Source organism: Musca autumnalis, unplaced genomic scaffold (genome assembly GCF_047663935.1).
Source record: "Musca autumnalis isolate F117 unplaced genomic scaffold, ASM4766393v1 scaffold_1, whole genome shotgun sequence".
Classification (NCBI taxonomy): domain Eukaryota; kingdom Metazoa; phylum Arthropoda; class Insecta; order Diptera; family Muscidae; genus Musca; species Musca autumnalis.
In genome coordinates, this window is record NW_027411644.1 from 217677888 (window position 1) to 217700455 (window position 22568).

The 22568-nt window shown below is 36.5% G+C and overlaps 1 protein-coding gene across 1 annotated transcript; it reads left to right on the top strand.

The window, feature by feature from the left end:
• Positions 1–10167: 10167 nt before the first annotated feature.
• Positions 10168–22041, top strand: Lsd-1 (lipid storage droplet-1). Its single transcript, XM_073960195.1, has 7 exons — positions 10168–10299; positions 10369–10667; positions 10763–10979; positions 19624–19811; positions 19905–20095; positions 20357–20534; positions 21726–22041. Exons 1-7 carry the CDS (start codon positions 10296–10298, stop codon positions 21888–21890), a joined length of 1242 nt encoding a protein of 413 aa, XP_073816296.1. The 5' UTR covers positions 10168–10295; the 3' UTR covers positions 21891–22041.
• The last annotated feature ends 527 nt before the right edge of the window (positions 22042–22568 follow it).

Below are 22568 nucleotides of genomic sequence, written 5' to 3' on the forward strand. Positions count from 1 at the left end.
TCATCGGCAGCTACAGTTTGGGAGTAAATGTATGAGCACTTTATATTTTATTCATTTACCAGAAATGGCACAAATTTATAGTCAAACGTTGGATGTGTTTTCAGCTTTAATATGGCAGCCATATTGTTGTTTTTCAAAAAACTTGGCATCATTTACACTTTTTTCATGTGGTTGTTGTAACGCGACACTCAATGCACCTTATGTGCCGAGGCCTTAAGGGCCAAATACATTGCACTACTTCCAAACTTTTTTGCTGGGGTGTTGTAGTAGTGTTTTGGCTCCTAAAGGCCTGGGCATATACGGTCCGTTGAGCGTCGATTTACAACAACCACAGGAAAAAAGTGTAAAGCTGAAAACAGATACAACGTTTGATTAAAGTTTTGCGTTAGGCGTCGAGAAAAAAACAACAACAACAGGGCGACGACGATACCAAAGTCCAGCGTTTATCTGTTTGTCGGCATATATTTCAAATGAATTTGAATTTTCCGGCATCATGCCCAACAGTGTAAAAACGGCCAAAACGACACAAAACTTTACCCAAACGTTGTATCTGTTTACAGCTTAAGTGATGATGAAAAACAACAATATGGCTGCCGCATTAAAGTTAAACATAATTTAACTTTTTTTGGCCCGTATGTGCTGAGGCCTTAAATCTGAAAACAGATACAACGTTTGATTAAAGTTTTGCGTTGGGCGTCGAGAAAAAAACAACAACAACAGGGCGACGACGATACCAAAGTCCAGCGTTTATCTGTTTGCCGGCATATATTTCAAATGAATTTGAATTTTTCGGCATCATGCCCAACAGTGTAAAAACGGCCAAAACGACACAAAACTTTACCCAAACGTTGTATCTGTTTACAGCTTAAAGCTTTGGTATCGTCGTCGCCCTGTTGTTGTTGTTTTTTTCTCGACGCCCAACGCAAAACTTTAATCAAACGTTGTATCTGTTTTCAGCTTAAGCCCTAAATGCATATGTGTATTTGATACCCATTTTTAATTATGCATTTCTGATGCAACATTATTGAAAATAAAATATGTATGTACTATTAAACGAGGAGTGAGAAAGTCCACTCTATGGCCAGACAGAATATTCTTCTGATGATAACACTTACAAAGTCCCAAGGCATGAACTCTATCAAATAAAGTGGTTTTTTCTTACGATTAATTAGTATTGGTAATAAATATGTCTGCAACTGATTAAAAGAAATAGTACTTTATTTAAATTGCATCATCTGGAACTTGGAAACTGAAATTAATCATTTACCTACAAAATTTAAATCATCATATGTCCATTATTTCAAATTACCGTTTACATTGCATCGTGGTTGATGTAGAAACGCCTTCAGTCAAGGCCTCGGTACATAATCTTATGCCACACGATGAAACTTGGGCCTCATTTCTGATAAAAGAATAAAGGAAAAATCGATATATGCTCTTTTATCAGAAGTGACGTCCAACTTTACTGAAACGTTTCAACTGTCAATTTACAGCTTTAACTAGGCGTTTACACCACACAATTTGACTTCAAATACAACTCTGATTTACTAACACATATGTACATATATTTGTCGTCTGTCTCCCAGCTGTCCATCATTTTTTTTACAGACAGTCGGGTTAACAAATTTTTGACATATTTGTAAAAACAAGTGAGACAATAGCTGTGTCTTTTTACGTGATAATTTGTAATAATTATTACTAATGTTGCAGATTTTGACAGTTGTATAAAGGAAAAGTTGCTGAAAAAAAGGTTTCAGCAACATTTAGTAAGTAAAAAGACACACCAAATAATTGAAATGTGTTGAAAACAAAGGAACATGAGCAAAAACAATATATAGTTTTGTTCCTTTACCTTTTTAATGGTAAAAGAGAATAATGTCAACATTTCTCAAAATTGCTCTCTCATGAACATTTTTACCAGAAAAGTAAAGGAACGGAAAAATGGTAGATCTGGTAGCAATGTCAAATAGAAACATAAAGAATCAATTTTCGTCTTTTATTTCACAGTTTTTAACTTAGTTTTGTCAGCGTTCGACTTTTTCTTCTGTTTTTCGTCCATTTTTTCTTCATTGTGAAATAATCGTCAAACAAAATTCGAAAAATCAGTTCTACCACTTTTTACCAGCAGAAATTTTGCTGGTAGCCTGTGGTAGAAGAGAAAGTCATATGTGCTCTCTCACTCTCTTAAAAATTGCTGCCAGTTTTACCACTTTTTGGGGTTAAGGAAAGCTTTGCAGGTTAAAAATGGTAACAAATGGTAAGCTCAGGTAAGTATAGGAACACAGCTTATGTAAATGGGAAACAAAAAGAAATCAGCAATTTTTATTCATAATTTTACAACTGTTTTTGCAATTGTCTGGACGCCTACGTCACACAGGCAAGTTTTGGGTTTTTGACAATCAATGCATGTAGTCAACTGTCCTGTCATGTGTAAACGAAGGGTGAACAAGAAAGCCAACCGCTTATGTATCGATCCTAACCCTGCGTTTGCAAATGACAGCACAGTTAAGTATATGTATTGATTATCAAAAACCCAAAACATGCCTGTGTGACGCAGGCGTCCAGACAACTGTAAAAACTTCTTTTTGTTCATTTCTTTTTGTTTTCCGTTCACATGTTATGTTTTTTTTACATGTTCTTTTGTTTTCAATACATTTCAATTATTATATCTCACTTATTTGTACAAACATCAATCAAAAAATCTTATTTGTATGTAAATCAGAGTTGTATTTGAAGACAAATTGTCTGGTGTAAACGCCTAGTAACGAAGAAAACACAATGCAAAATGCATGCTTTTCCAGAATCAATAATAAATAAATTCAAGATAGCATTTGGGTTAGGTAATACCTAGCTCTAATGTAAACATGGCTTTAAACTGAGTCATTTAACCTACCATTGTGGCGCCCAACGTGCTTACGGGACAGTCATGGTGGAATAAGAGAGTGTTACATCAAATCATACCAAACGTCAAATTTGGTCACAATAATGCATTATTGTGAATTGCTTGCTTACATTTTGTATGTGTTTTTATTCACAATAATGAATTCTGACAACTAGTGTGATAATTAAATACTTGCCAAAGCAATAACCACAATAATAGTGCGGTTACACTACAGTTTTTTGCCGGGTTAACCCACTTTATGAGGATTTATTGCTTAATCTGGTCAAATCTGACCAGATTTGCCATACAAAAATTAAATCCTCTCACGACTGGGTTTATTTTAAATCCGGCACAAATCCACCAAAAATACAGTGTCAAAAAGTACCAAAAGTTGCAACTGTTTTTGCAACAGAGTTTGTCGTGTTTTACACGTTTACGATTGGTCGCATGAGATTTTATGGAGTTAATAAATCTAAAGTTATTTGAAAATCATAAAATTATTTATTTTTTTACATTAGACACTTTTTTAACAAAAATTACGCTTGATACCATGATACAAAAATGTATCCTTGTGTGTAAAATATACCAATATGAGCAAAGAGGGGATGATATCTCATACGAGAAATTGTAAAAGTGTAACACACGACTTTATCAGTTATTTTGTATGTGTACGTAAACAAACATCAGCTGACAGTTTATATCCTCGAAAAGCTAAGTGTAACCAGCAAAGATTAACCCACTGGATCTATTAAACCCAGTGGGTTAACCTTCAATAGTGTAACCGGGGTATAACATCATAATTTCGGACGTCTAAAGAGTTTAATTTCAGTATGTCCATCGCTTTATAGTCCAGTCAAAATAGACATGCGTAAAGTCGATGTTCAGACTAGTACGATTTCAACATGGCGACGTCAAGTTTATAGGCGAGGGGTATGAAATAGTGAAACCCATATACATGGTTTTCTGTGTTCTCTGCTTCATTTTCTTTCATTTTTATTTTCTCAAGCAAACGTCAGCAACAAAACAAGTATTAAAAGATTTAATAAAAACTTGTTGTGTATTTATTTCAGCTAAAGTCCATACTTTGTTGCTTCAAAATTTGAAGAAACAAAATGTTTAACAGTGGGTATTGAAATTGATTACTACAAGCGGAGGCAGAGAATACTATAGTTTCGGAAGCAGCCAAACTTCCTCATCAGTTCTCTTAACCGCTGACTCTGTATCAATAAACAGGTCAATAAGAGTGACCAGAAAATTAAACAGAACGAGAAATTTTCTGTATCCTCCTAAATCTGTTGACCGCACAATTGAGTCAGAATAATCAAAATCATATACCCACTACTGTTTTTATGCTGTCTTTGCATCGCAAAGAAGACAAGCATAAGTAGTGTTGTTTGCAGTAAGCAGAGATCACAACAAAATGTTGTTTTTGCTTTATGCGTAGTCAACAAGTAAGGCCGTGCTGATTGCCTGTTATTGTTGTTGGCTTTGTATTGTTGGACTGCAAAATAATACTTGTTGTGTATTTATTTCAGCTAAAGTCCATACTTTGTTGCTTCAAAATTTGAAGAAACAAAATGTTTAACAGTGGGTATTGAAATTGATTACTACAAGCGGAGGCAGAGAATACTATAGTTTCGGAAGCAGCCAAACTTCCTCATCAGTTCTCTTAACCGCTGACTCTGTATCAATAAACAGGTCAATAAGAGTGACCAGAAAATTAAACAGAACGAGAAATTTTCTGTATCCTCCTAAATCTGTTGACCGCACAATTGAGTCAGAATAATCAAAATCATATACCCACTACTGCATAAAAACATTTAATTAATGAAATAGTGAACATTTAACTAATAATAGCTCAGTTCCTTTACGTGCAAGAATCTTCAAGTTTTACCACTTTTTACTAGAAAAGCGTTCCTTTACTTCGGACACCATACCATTCATATGGGAGCAGTTTACAACTTCTACTACTTTTGCTGGTTTTATCATTTTTAAAAGTAAAGGATCAAACCAAATATTAATTTAATTATTAATTAAATTAAATAATTAATTATTTATTTTGTGTTGTTTTTTAGTTAATTTATGTTTCTTTTGTTTTTATTGGTATGAGAAACACAACAAACGCTAATGGTAAAATAAAGAGGACACGCAACAATCTTAAATTTCACTTTAACGTGTGTGAACACTAACGAAACTTGAAAATAAACTTTAACGAAACTGGTAATTTTTTGGTGGCCTTATTCAGGTTCTTTGATTTTTTTTTCAAAAACTGGAAGACCTATCAGAAATCGACTAAAGTAAAAGTTGTAGAATAATCTTTATGACTTTTCGATAGGAGTCACTATTCTTGAGACATCGTGATAAAATTGTCAAATTACACATGCGAAGAAGTAAGCCGCGTAATAGTACGTTTACATTTACGAAATAGAGTGGATTCCAAATGAAAACTCATCGGAAATCCATTGGATTTCGTTTGACGTTTGAGCAATGGAATTGACAGTTGAAATCGAGTGGATTTCGTAAATGTAAAGGTAGTATAAGAACATCATGAGGCGCACCGGTTAAAATAACAACGTCATGCGTTAGATATTTCCATAAAATGACTCTAACATGGAATAACTCTACTAAGCACGCTTTAATTTTGTTGAAAATTTTTGTAAAACTTAGGTATAATTTCGGTTTATTTTAGCCGTTTCACCTGAAAATGTGCGTTTTTCCTTATAAGTGTGTATAAATGATGTGTAGAGATTTTTTCTACAATATTTGCTTTGTCCCGGTCCACACTAGAGTGATTTCATTGAAAAATTTCATGAAATTATGCGTCACTAGATCGACTTCCATAGTAGAGTAAAATCATAAAATTGCTGCAGTGAGGAATTCGATTTAGGTTAGGTTGAAAAGAGGGGTGATGCAGGATCACCACATGTCCGTGTGGACATACACTTAAGCTATAAAGTAGGCCTGTTGTGCGCTCTAATTTGCGGTCAGGATGAGGTTGTAAACTTTGTGTATGAATTAGTTAAATTCCATAGTGTCTTAATGTTTTGAGCTCGATTGTCCCGATGTGATCTAGTCCTTGTATTATGTCGCTCCCTAGGAGCTGTTTTCTCGGGTTTGTGAAGGCCTGGCAGTGGCAGAGGTAGTGTTCCAATGTTTCGTCGTCCTCTCTGCATTCACTGCTTCCTGCACAACCTATTTTGTGCAGGTGCGCTTGTAGACCCAGGTGTCCTGTAAGGATACCCGTCAGTCTACTAATGTCTTTTTTTACTTAGCAAAAGTAGTCCCTTTGTTTTGTCCTCGTCTGGGTTCCCCATAGGATTTTTGTGTTTTTTTTTCCTTGTCTTCTCTATTCCAGAGGGATATATGTGCATCTTTTGCCAATGCCTTTAGCTCTATGCGCGTCGCCTTTAAGGGCTTGGCGTTATCTATGCTGACTGTAGGTTGCTCCCTTGCCTGTTTTGCTAAGGGGTACTTTACACGGCATGTTTTTTACATATGAGTTGTCACTTCTACCATACAAAATGTATATGCAAAGTGACAACTCATATGTAAAAAACATATCGTGTAAAGTACCCATAAGGAGTTTGCTATTTCGTTACCCCTAATCCCAATGTGCCCTGGTACCCATAGGCCCGTTATTACATCCTTTCTGTAGTTAAATATTGTCCGGTATCGGTCAGATAACCCATTTTTTATTCTTACATGTTTGCTTTAAGAATAAGTGTCAGATAAATTAAAAGGAACTTTGTGTTCCTTTTAAAATTTAAACTGCGCCCGAGAGTATGCTGCACCAAGAGCAAGAAAAAATTGTCAGCAAATTCAAATCAACCAATCAGGTTTGAGAAAACTTGAGGTATACAGATTTTTTTGCTTGATATTGCCATATTTTTACAAAATATAATATTTAGTTTAAATGGAAGATGTAATAACAAATCCCTTGTAATGCGAACTTTATTCCTTACTTTTCTTAAAGTAAGGTATAACAAAAATGGACTTTAAAGACAATATGTAAAAACGGGCCATATAATGTTTACCGTACCATGTTGGGAGTAGTTGTTAATAGACTGTATGCATTCCAAGACAGTTCTAGATTTTACTGTCTTGGCCGTTATAGCCGTGATGGCTGTTTTGCTGTCCGTAAGGATGTTCGCAGTGGTAGTCTTTGTGTGAGTGTCAAACCAGTTCAGACACTCTGTTATCGCTCGGACTTCCGCCTGAAGAATCGTATTATGATCCGACAGTCGGAGGGAGATTTTCGTTTCCGGTTCCATTATATATAGACCCAGTCCGGTTCTCCCCTCTAGCACAGCCTCATCCGTAAACCCGCAGCTTCCAGCGGGAATCTGTGCTAGAGTTCCATCGATCCACATGTCTCTGTCTGGTATTGAAACTTCACACAGAGCTACTTCACTAGTTTCAGGTATGCGGTCTGATACTATTTGGTTTATAGATTCACCCGTTGTGACCTTTAGTATGTTTTGGTGGTCTCTACTGATCCACTCGCTCATCGACTTTAGCTTTGTAGCTGCCTCATACCTTACCTGAATTTCTATTGGGTGTATAAACAAAATTGTTCTTTGGACTTTTTGCAGTATCTTCACGTTGCATTTTTTGTCCATAGCTGTCCACCATACAACAGACGCTTATGTTAGGATTGGTCTAATTACGCCCCTGTATAGCCAGTGTGTCATCCTAGGATTGAAACCCCATTTTGAGCCTATTGCCCTTCTACATGTTGACCAAAATCTTTGTGCCTTGTCGGCCCTTTCTTGAATATGGTCTTTCCAATTTAGTTTCCTTTCCAGAATTACTCCTAGGTATTTAACTGTGCGGGAAATATTTATTATCCTATTTAGGAAAACCCCGCCTTTAACGTATGTGTGTTGTTTGAATTTGAGCATATCGTTAGGGATTCTACTCTTAATCATGGTGTCGACCGTCCGTTCCATTGTCATGAGTAAGAATGAACTTAAACTTATCGGGCGATAAGATTTTGGTATTGCGTAGCTTGCCTTGCCAGGCTAGCGGGGTGTAAGCAAATTTTAGACAAGCGTTGAAGATCCCGACCAGTTTGGACGCAATAAGGTCCACTTCCCGCTGTAAAAGGGCCGGGAAGATCTGGTCTGGTACCGCTGCTTTATATGGTGAAAAGCTCGTGATGGCTTGTTTGACCATCGAGCTGTCAATTTTTGGTGCATCTCCTTATGGGTAAACCGACTCAATCGATGCCTCGGTGCTGGCCGTGGTATTCGACGGAAAGTGAGTTTTCATCAGAAGGCCTAGAGTTTCTTCTGTTGTTTCCGTCCTTTTCCCATTTCCATCGACCATTTGCTCGGTCTGTGTATGGGTTTTGGACGTAAACTTCTTAATTTTCGAAACGTCGTTAACGCTATCCACCTGTTCGCAGAATAGCTTCCAGGAGTTACGTTTGGCGTTCCTTGTAATTTTGTTGTATTCCTTCAATTTTGTCTGATAGTTGTCCCAGAATACAGCTGCTTTTTACGTTTTGCCCTATTATAAAGTCTGCGGACCTCCTTGCCTTTATTCCGAATTTCCCCTGTCATCCAGGGTTTTTCGTAGGCGGATTTCCTCTCTCGAAGGGGACAACTTTCCTCGAAAGACTTTACTAGTGCCTCAGTTAACTTTAGGACATTCCTATCTATGTCCTCCTTACTTAGGCATTCCTCATCTGCTTGCCCTAGTCTTTCTTTTACTCGTTTTCCGAACTTAGTGCAATTTGTTTTGGATTTGTTTCGGAAGGTTATCGGGTTTGGCGGTGGCCTAGCTATTTTAAATCTAATATACCTACTGTCTGAGAAGGAGTATTCCTCCAAAACCCTCCACTCATGTACCTCGTTTATTAGATTTTCTGAACATATCGTTATGTCTAATACTTCCTCCCTAACTCTATTAACAAAGGTTGGTGTATTTCCTGTGTTAAGTGTAATCAGGTCGTTAGTATTTAAGTAGTCTATAAGGACTTGACCCCTTTTGTTAGTGTTAGTACTACCCCACGAGATGTGGTGAGAGTTAGCATCGCTACCTACTAGTACTTCGTTACCTGTTTGCTTGATCCTTCTCACCAGTTGCTGCAATTCCGACGAAGGTGGTAATGTCGATTTAAGATTTAAGAACGCCTAATTTCATGAATTTTTTAATGAAATTCACGCTAGTGTGGACCGGGACTTTAGTCACTTTTTGATTGGACACACCGTTTTCAAGAAAAAATCCGAAAACCTGAAAATCCATAAATTTTGACCTTCGGCCCGAATAACATGCGATTGATGGGGCTTTTAGCAAATTACTTCTAATGACAAACCCTAGCTCTCCACCAGCTTTGTGGGAATTTTTGCTATTTCAATGGCTATTTTGACTGGACTATTAATGAATCATGTACACTACATTTGTTTACGAAGTATCTACAAAAGTTTTGATGACTTTTTTTGAACTTTGATACACATGCATCGACATAGACTATTCTACTATATTAGTACTGGTTATACCTATACACTATACAAATAAAACAAATAAAATAAACATTTAATCTATACTCATCTTATCAATGCCACTCCGTAGGTCACACTTTCCCTACGCTTTTATTTTTCCATCATTACTCAGAATGGTGTGAGTGTGTTGGGGTTTGTGATTGATTTGTTTTCTTTAAGAAATTGCTTTGTGTACTACAGAAAATCTTAATTTTCTTAAATGAATGTGGGAAGTATGGTATGTAAAGAAGGGCTAGTAAATGACTTTTTAAGTGGCCATGGAATATACCTTTTGTATTAGTGAAAGAGGTTTACACTTTTGCTATTTTTGCTCAAAATTGTTGTAATCGTTTGTGTACATAATAGAGGATCACCTGCCTATGGAAGGAAGAATCACTAAAAGGTATTCTGACTGTCCGTACTATCATTAAAATATTTATAAACACTCTTCTGTTTACGAATTTCTCAAGATTTGCAATTAGATTAATACCAACTTAGTTCCACTACATCGTAAAATGTACCATACTTAAATGCTCCCTAATTTTTTGCCTTATTGACATGTGAGTCAGTAGTACTTTTTTAATTTTATTGCAATACACTTATAACATATAGCAATTGGGAGACGTAATCTTCTCAAGAAGACACATACATATCAATACAAATTTGCACATACAACACTCATATTATCGCTTAATAATAAAATAAAACAACCCAAAATATAAATCTCTCCGTAAAATATTTTCCACTATGAAGAATGAAATTGATGAAGAGGATGGATTTTTTAAATCTATAATTCAGCGTTGCTTCATTTCAGTTTTCTTTTGAAACTTGAACGACAAGGTTTATACGATACGGAGCCGCTTTAAAGCGGGAACATCACGAAGGCAAGCAGAATAAAAAAATCAGAAGAATATTACCAATCAATTGAAATGGGTTAGTCTACAAATAATGGAGACATAAATAATTTGATGGGCATTTCTCTTGATTAAAATTTGTTTACAGCTGCAAATACACCGAGTACAAAATTACATTTGGAATCTATTGATCGAATTGGAAGTATACCATTGATTGAGAAGCTATTTATGACAAGCGAATCTATTTATGGCAAAGTGAAGAAAAGTAATCGGCTTTTTAATTGGTATTTTGAAACAGCCGAATATACCATAACATCTGCCTATGAGTCCGTGAAACCGGCAGTTAAGCTATTTGAAGCGCCGCTAAAGCGTTTGGATAATGTTGTTTGTAAAAGTTTAGATATTTTGGAACAACATATTCCTTTAGTGTATTTACCACCGGAAATGGTGAGTTTTTCTTATGTTATTTATTTATAGGGCATTCCATATTGTAGATATACGTATGTACACATATTAATAAGACAATTGTTTTGGGCTTAAAGATGTATTGGAATACAAAAGAGTACATGTCGGATCATTTGGTGAGACCACTAAAACTGCTAAAACGTGCCGATTCTGTTAAACAAATTGGCAATGCTGTATTAGAAAGTCCAATAACCACATTTGCTGCTGAAAGATTGGATGGTGCGTTGACAGTTGGTGATAAATTTGTTGATAAATATTTGGTACCCATTGAAGATGATTCAGATCAGACTGATGGTGAGTATCTAAGATGTTTTTATATATACGTTTTACCCTGATACAAATATAGTCAAAGGTTATTATTGATTCTGTTTGAGACAATGCAAGTGTTAGAAATGAGGGAGAGAGAGATTGAGATTTGATTGAAAGAAAGCACATTGGAATCAGAGGTTATCACATTCTACAACATCGCCCCAAAGTATACCTTTTTAATACGGCCTTTGTTGATATACGACAATGTTGAACTTTTTCTTTGCTTTCGGTCCATATTTTATAAAATATTTTTTTTTCTGTCTATAGATAAGGGAATTTGAAATATGTCCGTAAATGTCATAGCTTAAGGATGTTGGCAAAAGTTCGTTTTTTAATAAATAAAATCTAGAATTATGAGGCAATTTCTAGATGTGCAAAAGTATAAAAAAATAGAATATACCCAAGACAAATGCCATTTTGCTCCTAATGGGTACTTTACACGATATGTTTTTTACATATGAGTTGTCACTTTGCATATACATTTTGTATGGGAGAAGTGACAACTCATATGTAAAAAACATATCGTGTAAAGTACCCATAAATACTAAATGTCTGTTCCAGAACATGCAACATTTTTACTACGATAACAAAGTTTTCTTTATGTTATCGACAAAAACAGTAAAAATTAGTAGATTCTTGCAGTACTGGAACAGACCACATAATATAGTAAAGATGGATCACTCACTAAGCCGTCATCTCTTTCATATCCCCGAATAATTTTCCAAAGTCACTAACGGATAAAGAAGCTGCAATATATTCTTGCTTATACCCCGTTTAGACTTGCTTGGTTGGTTTAGCAAATCCAGTCGATTAAAGCTGTCATTATGTGTGTTCGTTTACTCAAAATTTGTACAAATTGTTACTGGATGTTGTTCGTTTACTCTAAGTACAATGCAAAAGAGCTTAGTCGATTGCAAGAAGTTACTGGACTTATACAAATTTGTACAAATTATCGAGTAAACGAACACACCTAATTTTATACAATATATTGCTTGATTTACATTTAAACGTTAAACGTCAAACGAAATCCAATGGATTTCAGATGAGATTTCATTTGACGTTTGAGCTATGGAATTGACAGTTGAAATCGAGTGGATTTCGTAAATGTAAACTTAGCATATGTCAAATAAATCGAGATAATGCACTTACTCATCGTATAAGTGCATATTCTAAACCACGTTTTATTCAAGATCAAGGGAACTGATGAGATCCTGCGGCGAAGATCGAAACTAGTCTTCCCTGCCTTACCCCTTGGCGAACAATGCCAAACCTTGTCCACTAATAAATTAGTTGTTTTAAATATCAAAACAACAACAATGGGATTAAGCCAGACTATTTTGAAAAATCAAAATTGTATCAGCTATCCCAATAAAAAAAAACCCCACCAATGTTCTGTTTATACCCTCAGCCTTTAGGCTATGAAGGGTATATACACTTTCATACGGGCAAAATGTGCCTCATCGAAATAATGGTTTTAGACCCCAAGTATGTTTGGACGAAATGTGTTTCAGACAATTTGGAGTCGATTGAGCAATGTCCGTCCGTCTGTCTGTCTGTCTGGCTGGAGCGCACGATAACTCTCGAACGGATAAACCGATTCGGTTCAAATTTTGGCATTCGTAATATTTTACCCAAACTTAGTTTAAGTTCGAAGATGGGCTATATCGGTCCACTCCTTCCGGTACCTCCCCCACAAAACTTCGAAAATGTTCGAAAAATTTGTGCGCACGATAACTCTTGAAGGGAGTAACCGATTTGGTCCATACTTTGCCCATCGTGGAGCGTGTACCAGACTTAGATAAGGTTTCAATATGGACTCAATCGGTCCACTCCTTGGGGTACCTCCCACACAAAATTTCGGAAAAGTTCAGTTTAGGGCCTGCTCTCGAATCGCTTTGATTTTTGTTTTAGCAGCTTGTATTCACTGCCCTCCATACGACGGTACAAGTTTCAGCAGGGGCAAAACCATACTTCCCGAGAGAATAGCCTGAAAGTTGCAAAAAACCCTATGACACCGTGTGAGGTGGTTGAAGCGCAAGATAACTCTCGAACGGAACTGCCGATTCGGTCCAAAATTTGGCCTTAGTAATATTTTGTCCAAACATAGTTTAAGTTTGAAGATAAGCCATATCGGTCCACTCTTTCAGGTACCTCCCCCACAACAGTTCAAAAATGTTCGGAAAAATTTTTCGTACGGTAACTGTTGAAGGTAGTTGCCAAATTGGTCTATACTTTACACATCCTAATACATCTACCAGATATAGATCAGGTTCAAATATGGACTATATTTGTCCACTCCATCCGTTACCTCCCACACAAAATTTCGGATAAGTTCACTTTAAGACCTGCTATGGAATCACTTTGATTTTTGTTGAGACAACTTGCATTCGTTGCCTCAATTACGATGGTAAAAGTTTTTTTAGGGGCAAGTCCATACTTCTTGAGCAAACAGCCTGAAGAGTGTAAAAAGATCCTAAGGCACCATATGTTGTGGCTGGAGATCCACTTCCATAACGGTCAATGTCGATCCATTCCTTTTAATATCTCCTTCGCAAAACTTTTGAACTTTAATCCTAATCAACATTGTTGTCGGTTCAAATATCCAAAAATTTTAAAACCCCCTAAATACATATGTATTTTGGGAAATTTTTTTTTTTCAATATACACAGGCTGAGGGTATATCTCTGTCGGCAATGCCGACTGATACTTTTTTACTTGTTTATTATTGGTCTGTTCCAGAACTGCAAGAATCTACTAATTTTTAATATTTTTTTCGATAACATAAAGGAAAAATTGTTATCGTAGTAAAAATTAGTAGTTTCTTGCAGGTTCTGGAACAAAGCATATAATAATAATTGTTCCACCATGAGTGCACCCCTATTCATATTAGGTCAATGATATGAGACCTATACTCCGGTTACACATAACCGGATTAACCCAGTGGGTTTGGGTTTCAAATGTCAATTCCACAGCTCAAACGTAAAATAAATCCTCATGAAGTAGGTTAACCCAGCAAAAAAAAAACTCTAATGTAACCGTACTACTATCGTTTAAGCTGAAAACATATCTAAAGCTGAAAACACATCCGACGTTTGAGTAAAGTTTTGTGTCATTGCTGGTAGATAAAAAACAAAGACTGCCAAGTTTCATGGTTTAATAAGAAAGGTTAGCCAAAGCTTTATGTCAATTTAATTTTTTTCATTCGAGTATGCCTAAAACTTCAAAACAATATAAATAAACTGTGTATGTGTGTGTGGTGTTTGAATAATATGCCAAACAATTTTAAACACAATCGAATTCAATGATTTTTAAAATTGTTTTTAGACCATTTGTATGGAAGAAATTGGTGAGATTTGCATTGAAACAATCAGTTTATCATATTCACAACTCGATTATGTGGAGAAAACTTAACTCTTCATTCATTTTTCGCGTTTTTTATAAAATACTCAAAAAATACATTGTAAACAAACCCACTTGTTGCTCTTATTTTGAAGTTTTAGGAATTCAAGAAAAACAAGGGTTCTATAGATTTTTTTCATTTAAATCTACCTCTTTACTTATACCATGCCAAGTTTCAATTTTTCATTGTTCTTCTACAAGAAATAACACAAAACTTTACTCAAACGTTGGATATGTTTAGGGCTTAAGGCCTAGAATAAAGAAAAATTGAATCTTGGCAGCACTTTGTCTTTTATTCATTTACCGGAAATGACAGAAAACTTTACTCAAACGTTGGATGTGTTTAGGGCTTAACGTTGGAGTAAATTTTTGTGTCATTTCTGGTAGATGAAAAAAGATAAAGTGCTACCAAGTTTCAGTTTTTCTTTATTCTTCCAAAAAAACCCAGCAAAAAATTTTGGAATTTGTTCTTCATTCTTTTGCCAGAAATGACACAAAACTTAACTCAAACTTTGTATGTGTTGTTAGCTTTACAATCGAGGCCGAACGACGTGCCATTTCTCGTAAAAGAATAAAGAAAAATCTGATTTATCTTGTCCTTGCTATTTTATTCTTTTATAAGAAATGACGCCCAACATTGCTGAAACGTTGGATGTATTTACAACTTTATATGGCTGAAATATTCAGAAAATGTAGTTAACATTACGCTGAAGGCGGGTGTGCATACCATTGCATCAAGGTGTCAAGCTGTAAACACATCCAACTTTTAAGTAAAGTAGGTCGTCGTTTCTGATAAAAGAATAAAGAAATGTTCGATCTATGGTGCCTTTACGCTTTTAAGCCCTAAACACATCCAACGTTTGAGTAAAGTTTTGTGTCATTCCTGGTAGAAGAATAAAGACAAATTGAAACTTGGCATCACTTTATATTTTATTCATCTACCAGAAATGACACAAAACTTTACTCAAACGTTGGATGTGTTTAGGGCATTATTCTTTTTTCAGAAATTGTCCTCAACTTTACTGAAACGTTGGATGTGGTAGGGCTTCACCCTCTTGCTTATAGTACATTTAAATATAAAACCATGTTTACTTTAGAGCATGGTGGAATAAGAATCATGTCAAACGTCAAATTTGCTCACAATAATGCATTACTGTGAATTGTTTGTTTACATTTTGTATGTGATTTTATCATGATGAAATTATAAGGTGGCGTAAAATGACCAGCTGATTGGTTTCAATCTGTCATTTTTTATGTTATTGTGAATCATTTGTATGAAAACGTAAACAAACATTTTGACATATTGAAGAATTTTCGGTCAAAATAGAGTTGTTGTTGTGCTACTTACGTGACCTTATAAATAACAACGTACAACTGCATGGTGGAATAAGAAGGTGTTACATGACATCAGACTAAACGTCAAATTTGATCACAATAATGCATTACTGAGAATTGCATGTTTACATTTTGTATGTGATTTTATTCACAATAAAGCATTTTGATCATCATATTAGATCAGCTGTTTTTGGCGTTGCACCTACTTATTCCGCCATGGACAACTGGTATGAAGATCGGCTGTTTTTGGCGTTACACCTTATTATTCCACCATGCTTTAGAGCTTTTTGTCGGGTTGCCTTTCTTTATGAGGATTTATTAGATATATACGAAATGGAATTGACATTCGAAATCCAGAGGATTAAAGGCCATCGTACATAAGAAGCCACGCCCTCTGGATTTCTGGCTGTGCTTCATTTTTGACATAACAAAATTAAAGTGTTAAAAGCTTTTTATTTTGCCATGGATCAACCTCATGTTGCAATAATAAGGTTATTGTGAATAAATTGTATGGCAACGTAAACAAACATTTTTGGTCTGTTCCTTTACTTTTGAAAATGGTAAAACCGGCAAAAGTAGTAGAAGTGGTAAACTGCATCCATATGAATTGTATGATGTCAGAAGTAAAGGAACGCTTTTCGAGTAAAAAGTGGTAAAACTTGAAGATTCTTGAAAGTAAAGGAACAGAGCTTTTGACAGCTTGAATTTGAATTTTCGGCCAAAATTAAGTTGTTGTGCTTTTTACGTTACCTATCTCGTAAAACGTAGGGGATGAAAGATACCAAGGAACGGTCCTGACCGCCTTTAACATGACAAAGTCCATAATTATTTTTGGCCCCTCTATCATCTCAAGTGGACACTTACCTCCCCGTGGTGTCACCTGGGGTAGCTGCCTTTAACACCCGTTAAAGGTAGTGAGCTAAAATGTGCCGCTCGTTCGCCCATAAGAACGTTAAAAACTTGGGTTTGGGCGCCGGGTTAGTAACCCTCCTCTAGAAAAAAGCAGCCTACTATGAAAAAAGAAAAGAAAAACAAATGCCTCTAAAGTTGACGACCTCCGCAAACGTTTTAAGGACCATGATCTGCGAATCTGCACGGAGAAGGTGCAGTTTACGCATTGGCAAATGCACTTGAAAAGTACAAGGCCGACACTGCCATACAGGAAATACGTTGGAATGGGAAAGGTGTCACAACAACACCTAAAGGTGACGCACTGACATAATGCATGAGTTTGGTTGCGGATTTGTAGTTGGTCGGAGGTTAAAATACCTGGTCTCCAGGTTCGCCCCAGTGAATGAAAGATTGGCTGCAATTCGATTAAAAGCAAAATTCTTCAACGTCAGCTTCATTTGCGCTCATGCTCCCACTGAATACAAGGACGAACAGACCAAAGATATATTTTATGAGCGCTTAAAAGAAACGTATGACAGTTAACCTGCCCATGGCACTAAAATTATTCTAGGCGATTTTAATGCCAAAATTGGAAAGGAGGATATCTTTTGCCCAACAGTCGGGAAATTCAGTCTCCACAGCGAAACATCTCACAGTGGTACGAGACTGATAGACTGTGCAGTACCAGATTTAAGCATCTCGATATTCATAATCACGTTGTGATAGATGGAAGACATGCATCGAGCGTGTTGGATGTACGATCGTTCCGAGGTGCAAACATAGACTCGGACCACTACCTTGTTGCAGCTAAGGTACGTATCAGATTAAACGTAGCAAACAAAGTGCGAACAGACACAACACGGAAGTTGGACATCGGTAAGCTGCAATCACAACAGATAGCCACAGCATGTTCCACTCAACTGGCAAAACTGCTTAATCAAAGCACTCCTCGTCCCGATAACATATCACCACAATGGCAAAACATTGCCCACTCAATGCAAACAGCCGCAAAATCAGTACTTGAATACCAGAGACCTCCACCAAGGAATCCATGGTATGACCAGGAGTGTCGGGCTGCTACCGAAGAGAAACATGCGGCATATAGGGCTACTTTACAATCAGTAGCGCACGAGAGAGGTATCAGAAGAAAAGGAGAGAGGAAAAATGTCTTTTCCGCAGAAAAAAGAGAGAGATGGAAAAGCGGGAGTGAAAGAGCATTTTTCCAAACTGTTGGTATACAATAGTAGCGAAGTCGACGAAGATACCACAGATCCAATCCCAGAAGATGGTATTGAATGTATATCACCCGGCAAGGATGAGGTAAAGACAGCATTATACCGGCTGAAGAATAATAAGGCAGCTGGAGCTGATGGCTTACCAGCCGAGCTGTTCAAAACCGGAGGCGACACGCTGTCAAGGTGTATCCATCAACCAGTTAGCACCATTTGGTAGGAAGAACGAGTACCCGACGATTGGAACCTGAGTATCCTGTGCCCCGTCCACAAGAAAGGAGATAAGACTGTATGCTCTAACTATAGGGGTATAAGTCTACTCCCGATTGCCTACAAGATCGTGTCAGGGATATTGTGCGAACGACTAAAGCCTATGGTCAACGAGATAATAATAATAATAAATAGGAAAGAACCTCTCCGAAGAGTTTTGTACCAAAAGAGGTTTCAGGCAAGGAGACAGCCTTTCGTGCGATCTGTTCAACATCCTGCTAGAAAAGGTTATACGAGAGGCAAACGTCAAAAGAAGTGGCACAATCTACAGGAAGGAGAATCTGCTAAAGTGGCTCTGGCGATAAACGGCGAGAAGACCAAGTTGATGGTGTCGACGCGTAATGCGTCCATTGAGCTCGGACCAACTGTTGAAGTTGGTTCCTATAATTTTGAGGTAGCAAAAGACTTCGTATACCTCGGCACCGACGTAAACACAACAAACGACATCAGTTGTAAAATAAAAAGAAGAATTGTATTGGCCAACAGATGCTACTTTGGCTTAAGTAAGCACTTTAAAAACAAAGCCACAACTCGTCAAACAAAAATAACGTTTTACAAAACACTGACACTCCCCGTGCTCATGTATGGTTCCGAAGCCTGGGTACTTGGTCAAGCAGATAAGGCAGTGCTTGGCGTGTTTGAGAGAACAATTCTTCAAAAGATCTACGGACCAATCTGCGTTAACGGTGAATATCGACGCCGCATGAACCACGAGTTGTATCAGCTATACAACGACATCAGTAGTGCGATTCTCTAACTCATTTTTTGAGTTACCGACAATTGTCGGTAAAATTAAAATGCTTATAATTTCGGTAATTACCGATGTTTTTCGGTAAGTTAGTGACGAGTAAAAAGTAGGCCTAAAGTTCTACCGATAGCAAAGGTGTTGTCAACTTTTATTTGAAATTTTCATTCATAATTTTGCGTTTTAATTTTACCAATTTTTATCGGTAACTCAAAAAATGTGTCAGAGAATCGCACTACAGTATAGATAAACGTATCCAGATGCAGCGATTGCGTTGGCTAGGCCATATCATAAGAAAGAGCGATGATGAAGCCGCTAAAAAGGCGTATAAATTCGGGCCGCATGGCGGTGCACGCATAATTGGCAGGCCAAAGAATAGATGGCGCAAACAGGTGGATGAAGAGATGACAAGGCGCGGTATTCCAGAAAGCGAAGCACTAAACAGGGATAATTGGAGATCTTTTCTTAGTTCGATCTATTGAACAAATTTTCTGTAATGGGCCAGCTAAGTAAGTATGTATCTCGTAAAACTAGTATGCAGTATGATATAAAAGGAAAAGGGAATATTTCGAAATATAATTTCAGATATTTTATGTGTCATCAATGACATTGCTTCTTTAATGCTTTATCTTAATATGTACAAATGGATATACATATGTATGTATAAATTCCTATGTCTGACTTCGACACATAAGCATCATTGTTTCTTGATAATGATTTTGTGTCACTTTCTATTTATATATGTACTTGTTTGTAGCATCCAGTGAAGATGATAACAACTCTGAAACCCAAAATGAAACAGGCGCCATCAAGGCAATACATCATGGTCAACGTTTTTCGCGAAAACTAAAGCGTCGCTTAACGCAAAGAACATTGGCCGAAGCGAGGGCCTTGAAAAAACAAAGCAAGGAAGCTATACATATATTAATATATGCCGCTGAATTGGTAAGTTAAATGATAACCATAATCAAATATGTTTGTATATACATATGTATGTTCATGTAAATATGAATATCATTGTTAACAAAATGTTTACAGATTGCTACAGATCCCAAAATGGCTTTACAAAAAGCCAAAGAGCTTTGGTCTTATTTAAGTGAAGACGAGCCGGAAAATCAAGCTAGACCAGCAACTTTGGAACAGCTAATAGTTTTGCTAACCAGAGAATCAGCAAGACGCGTTGTTCACATGGTGAATTTTGGTGCTAATGTTGCTGCTAACTTACCCAAGTAATAATTAAATTATAGATATTGGCTTTTATTCTATTAGCAGAAATGACTTATGCAAAATGCCGATTATATGCGAAAACACAATAAAGTTTGAGTAAAGTTTTACGTGATTTCTGGTAAAAGAATAAAAGATCAAGGACAACCAAATTCGATTTTTTATTATTTATTATCAGATATGACGCAAAACTTTACTTAAATGTTGATTGTGTCTTCGGCTTAAAAAATTATTTTAACATCCTTCAAAATCTTTATATTTTCCAGAACTGTAGCCCATACTTCAACCGAGGTTGTACATCACATAATTTACATCAATAACCGTTTAATTAGCCTCACAAAATTGGATAAAGTTCGCGACTTATCCAAGGAAGAAGCTCAATCCATAATTAAACGCATTTTCGCATTTTACGGTGATCTGCAAGTTCTAACCAATACTTACTTGGTGAGTGTAATCTATACATACATACGAGGGTCACTCGAAAACCTTCTGGCCTAAGCAACTCGTAATGTCGCCAGGTTTCAATTTACATTTTTTTTTTTGGAAAGTTTGACCGTTTTTAGACTAAAGTGGGGTACATACGATCAGTTTTTCTTAAACAGTCGGCTGCTTGCCAGTGTGGCCGTTCATTTTCGTCAGTCATCAGGCAACCACAAAGTATTTTGTGGTTTCTGGACAGTTTGACATTTATCGATATTTCCGAAAAATCGACAATTAAAACTGATCGTGTGTACCCCGCTTTAGCGTACTCAAGTCAGTTTGACATATGAGCATGTGTTAGGTTATTTACAGTGACTTGAAAAAATCACTTTGCAAAAAAATGGAATTTACTTGTGAACATGTTCCGTGTGTGAACGGATAATCCAAGATCGCCATGTTAAACCGTGAGATAGACACATCTTTGCTCATTTATTCCACCAACTAACATTCTCGCGGTGCTTCGAAAAACGTTGTAAGATGGATCCAGGTGACGAATCATGGAACTATGCGTACGAACCCGAAAAAATAGCAGCGATCGCCAGAAGATGCAACAAAAGCGTTCAAAAACCATGTTTAGGAGGTGTCACTCAAGCCAATATGCCTGTTCGATAACTTCGAAAGTAAAAAGTATTTGCAAGTTCTTGCAACTACTTGCAAGCACTTCTCATTTCTTTTTTACTGAACAAGTTTGTTATCGAACAGCATTTTGTAACAGTTTTTACAAATTTGTACAAACTTTTGAGTTATCGAACAAACCTAATGTAAACAACCCAATACATGGCGGTATGTCAAACTGTCCTGAGTACGCTATAATAATAATTGAAATGTGTTGGAAACAAAAGAACATGAACAAAAACAAAATATGTAAACGGAAAACAAACAGAAATCGACGATTTTCATTCATAATTTTACAACTGTTTTCGCAGTTGTCTGGACGCCTACGTCACAGAGGCAAGTTTCAGGGGTTTGACAATCAATACATGTACTCAACTGTCCTGTCATGTGTAAACGCAGGGCAAGGCTAAAAACTTTCCAAAAAAATATGTCAAATGACACCTGGCGAAACTGCCTGTTGCCTAGGCCAGAAGGGTTTCGACCCTCGTACATATGTATGTCAAACTGATATTTTTTCACCATAACCTTATATGTTTCTAGGAACGTCTTGCTACCTTCTTATCGGGTCGTATTGAAGCGGAAAAAGTTTCTGGTAATCGACCAACTGTCAGTTCAACATCATCGGGAGTATCTGTCAGAAGACGTTTGGATGTTCAAGAGAGTAATGCACCGTCGTCACATAATAATATAAATGGCGTTTACTGAGACGCAGAGTTTTTTATTGCAGTCGTATTTTTATGTCTAATAATCGAATTTTATTTTTGCATTCATATTCGTTCTAATTAATATATTTATATACAATAATTAATTAAAAAGAACTACATATATATACAAACTATGTATAGTTGTGTTCCAGTACTAAACAATTTTTACCACTTTTACACATTTTTTACCACAAAGCGTTTCCGTACACCAAAAAGTAGTAAAATTTTCACTTCTATTAAAAAAAAATGACGCTGAATGAAGCCCTCGGCACATACGATCTGATGAGTGACACGTTGAGACACGCGTTGTCGCAAAAAAGTTAAATTATTGCTTTGTTCCAGAACCTGCAAAAGCTACTATTTTTTACTACGATAATATTTTTCCTTTATGTTATGGGGAAAATAGTAAAATTAGTAGATTCTTGCAGTTTTGGGACAGATAATAGGTGTGTTCGTTTATTCAACAATTTGTACAAATTTGTACAAGTTCAGTAACTTCTCGTAATCGGCTAAGATCTTTTGCATTGTACTGTAGAGTAAACGAACAACATCCAGCAACAATTTTTACAAATTTTGAGTAAACGAACACACACCATATCGACGCCTACAAGCAATAGTATGCTAAGTCGACTTAGCATGTTTTCAAGTTCTTTACATTTTTATAATTAACGTCCTTTTA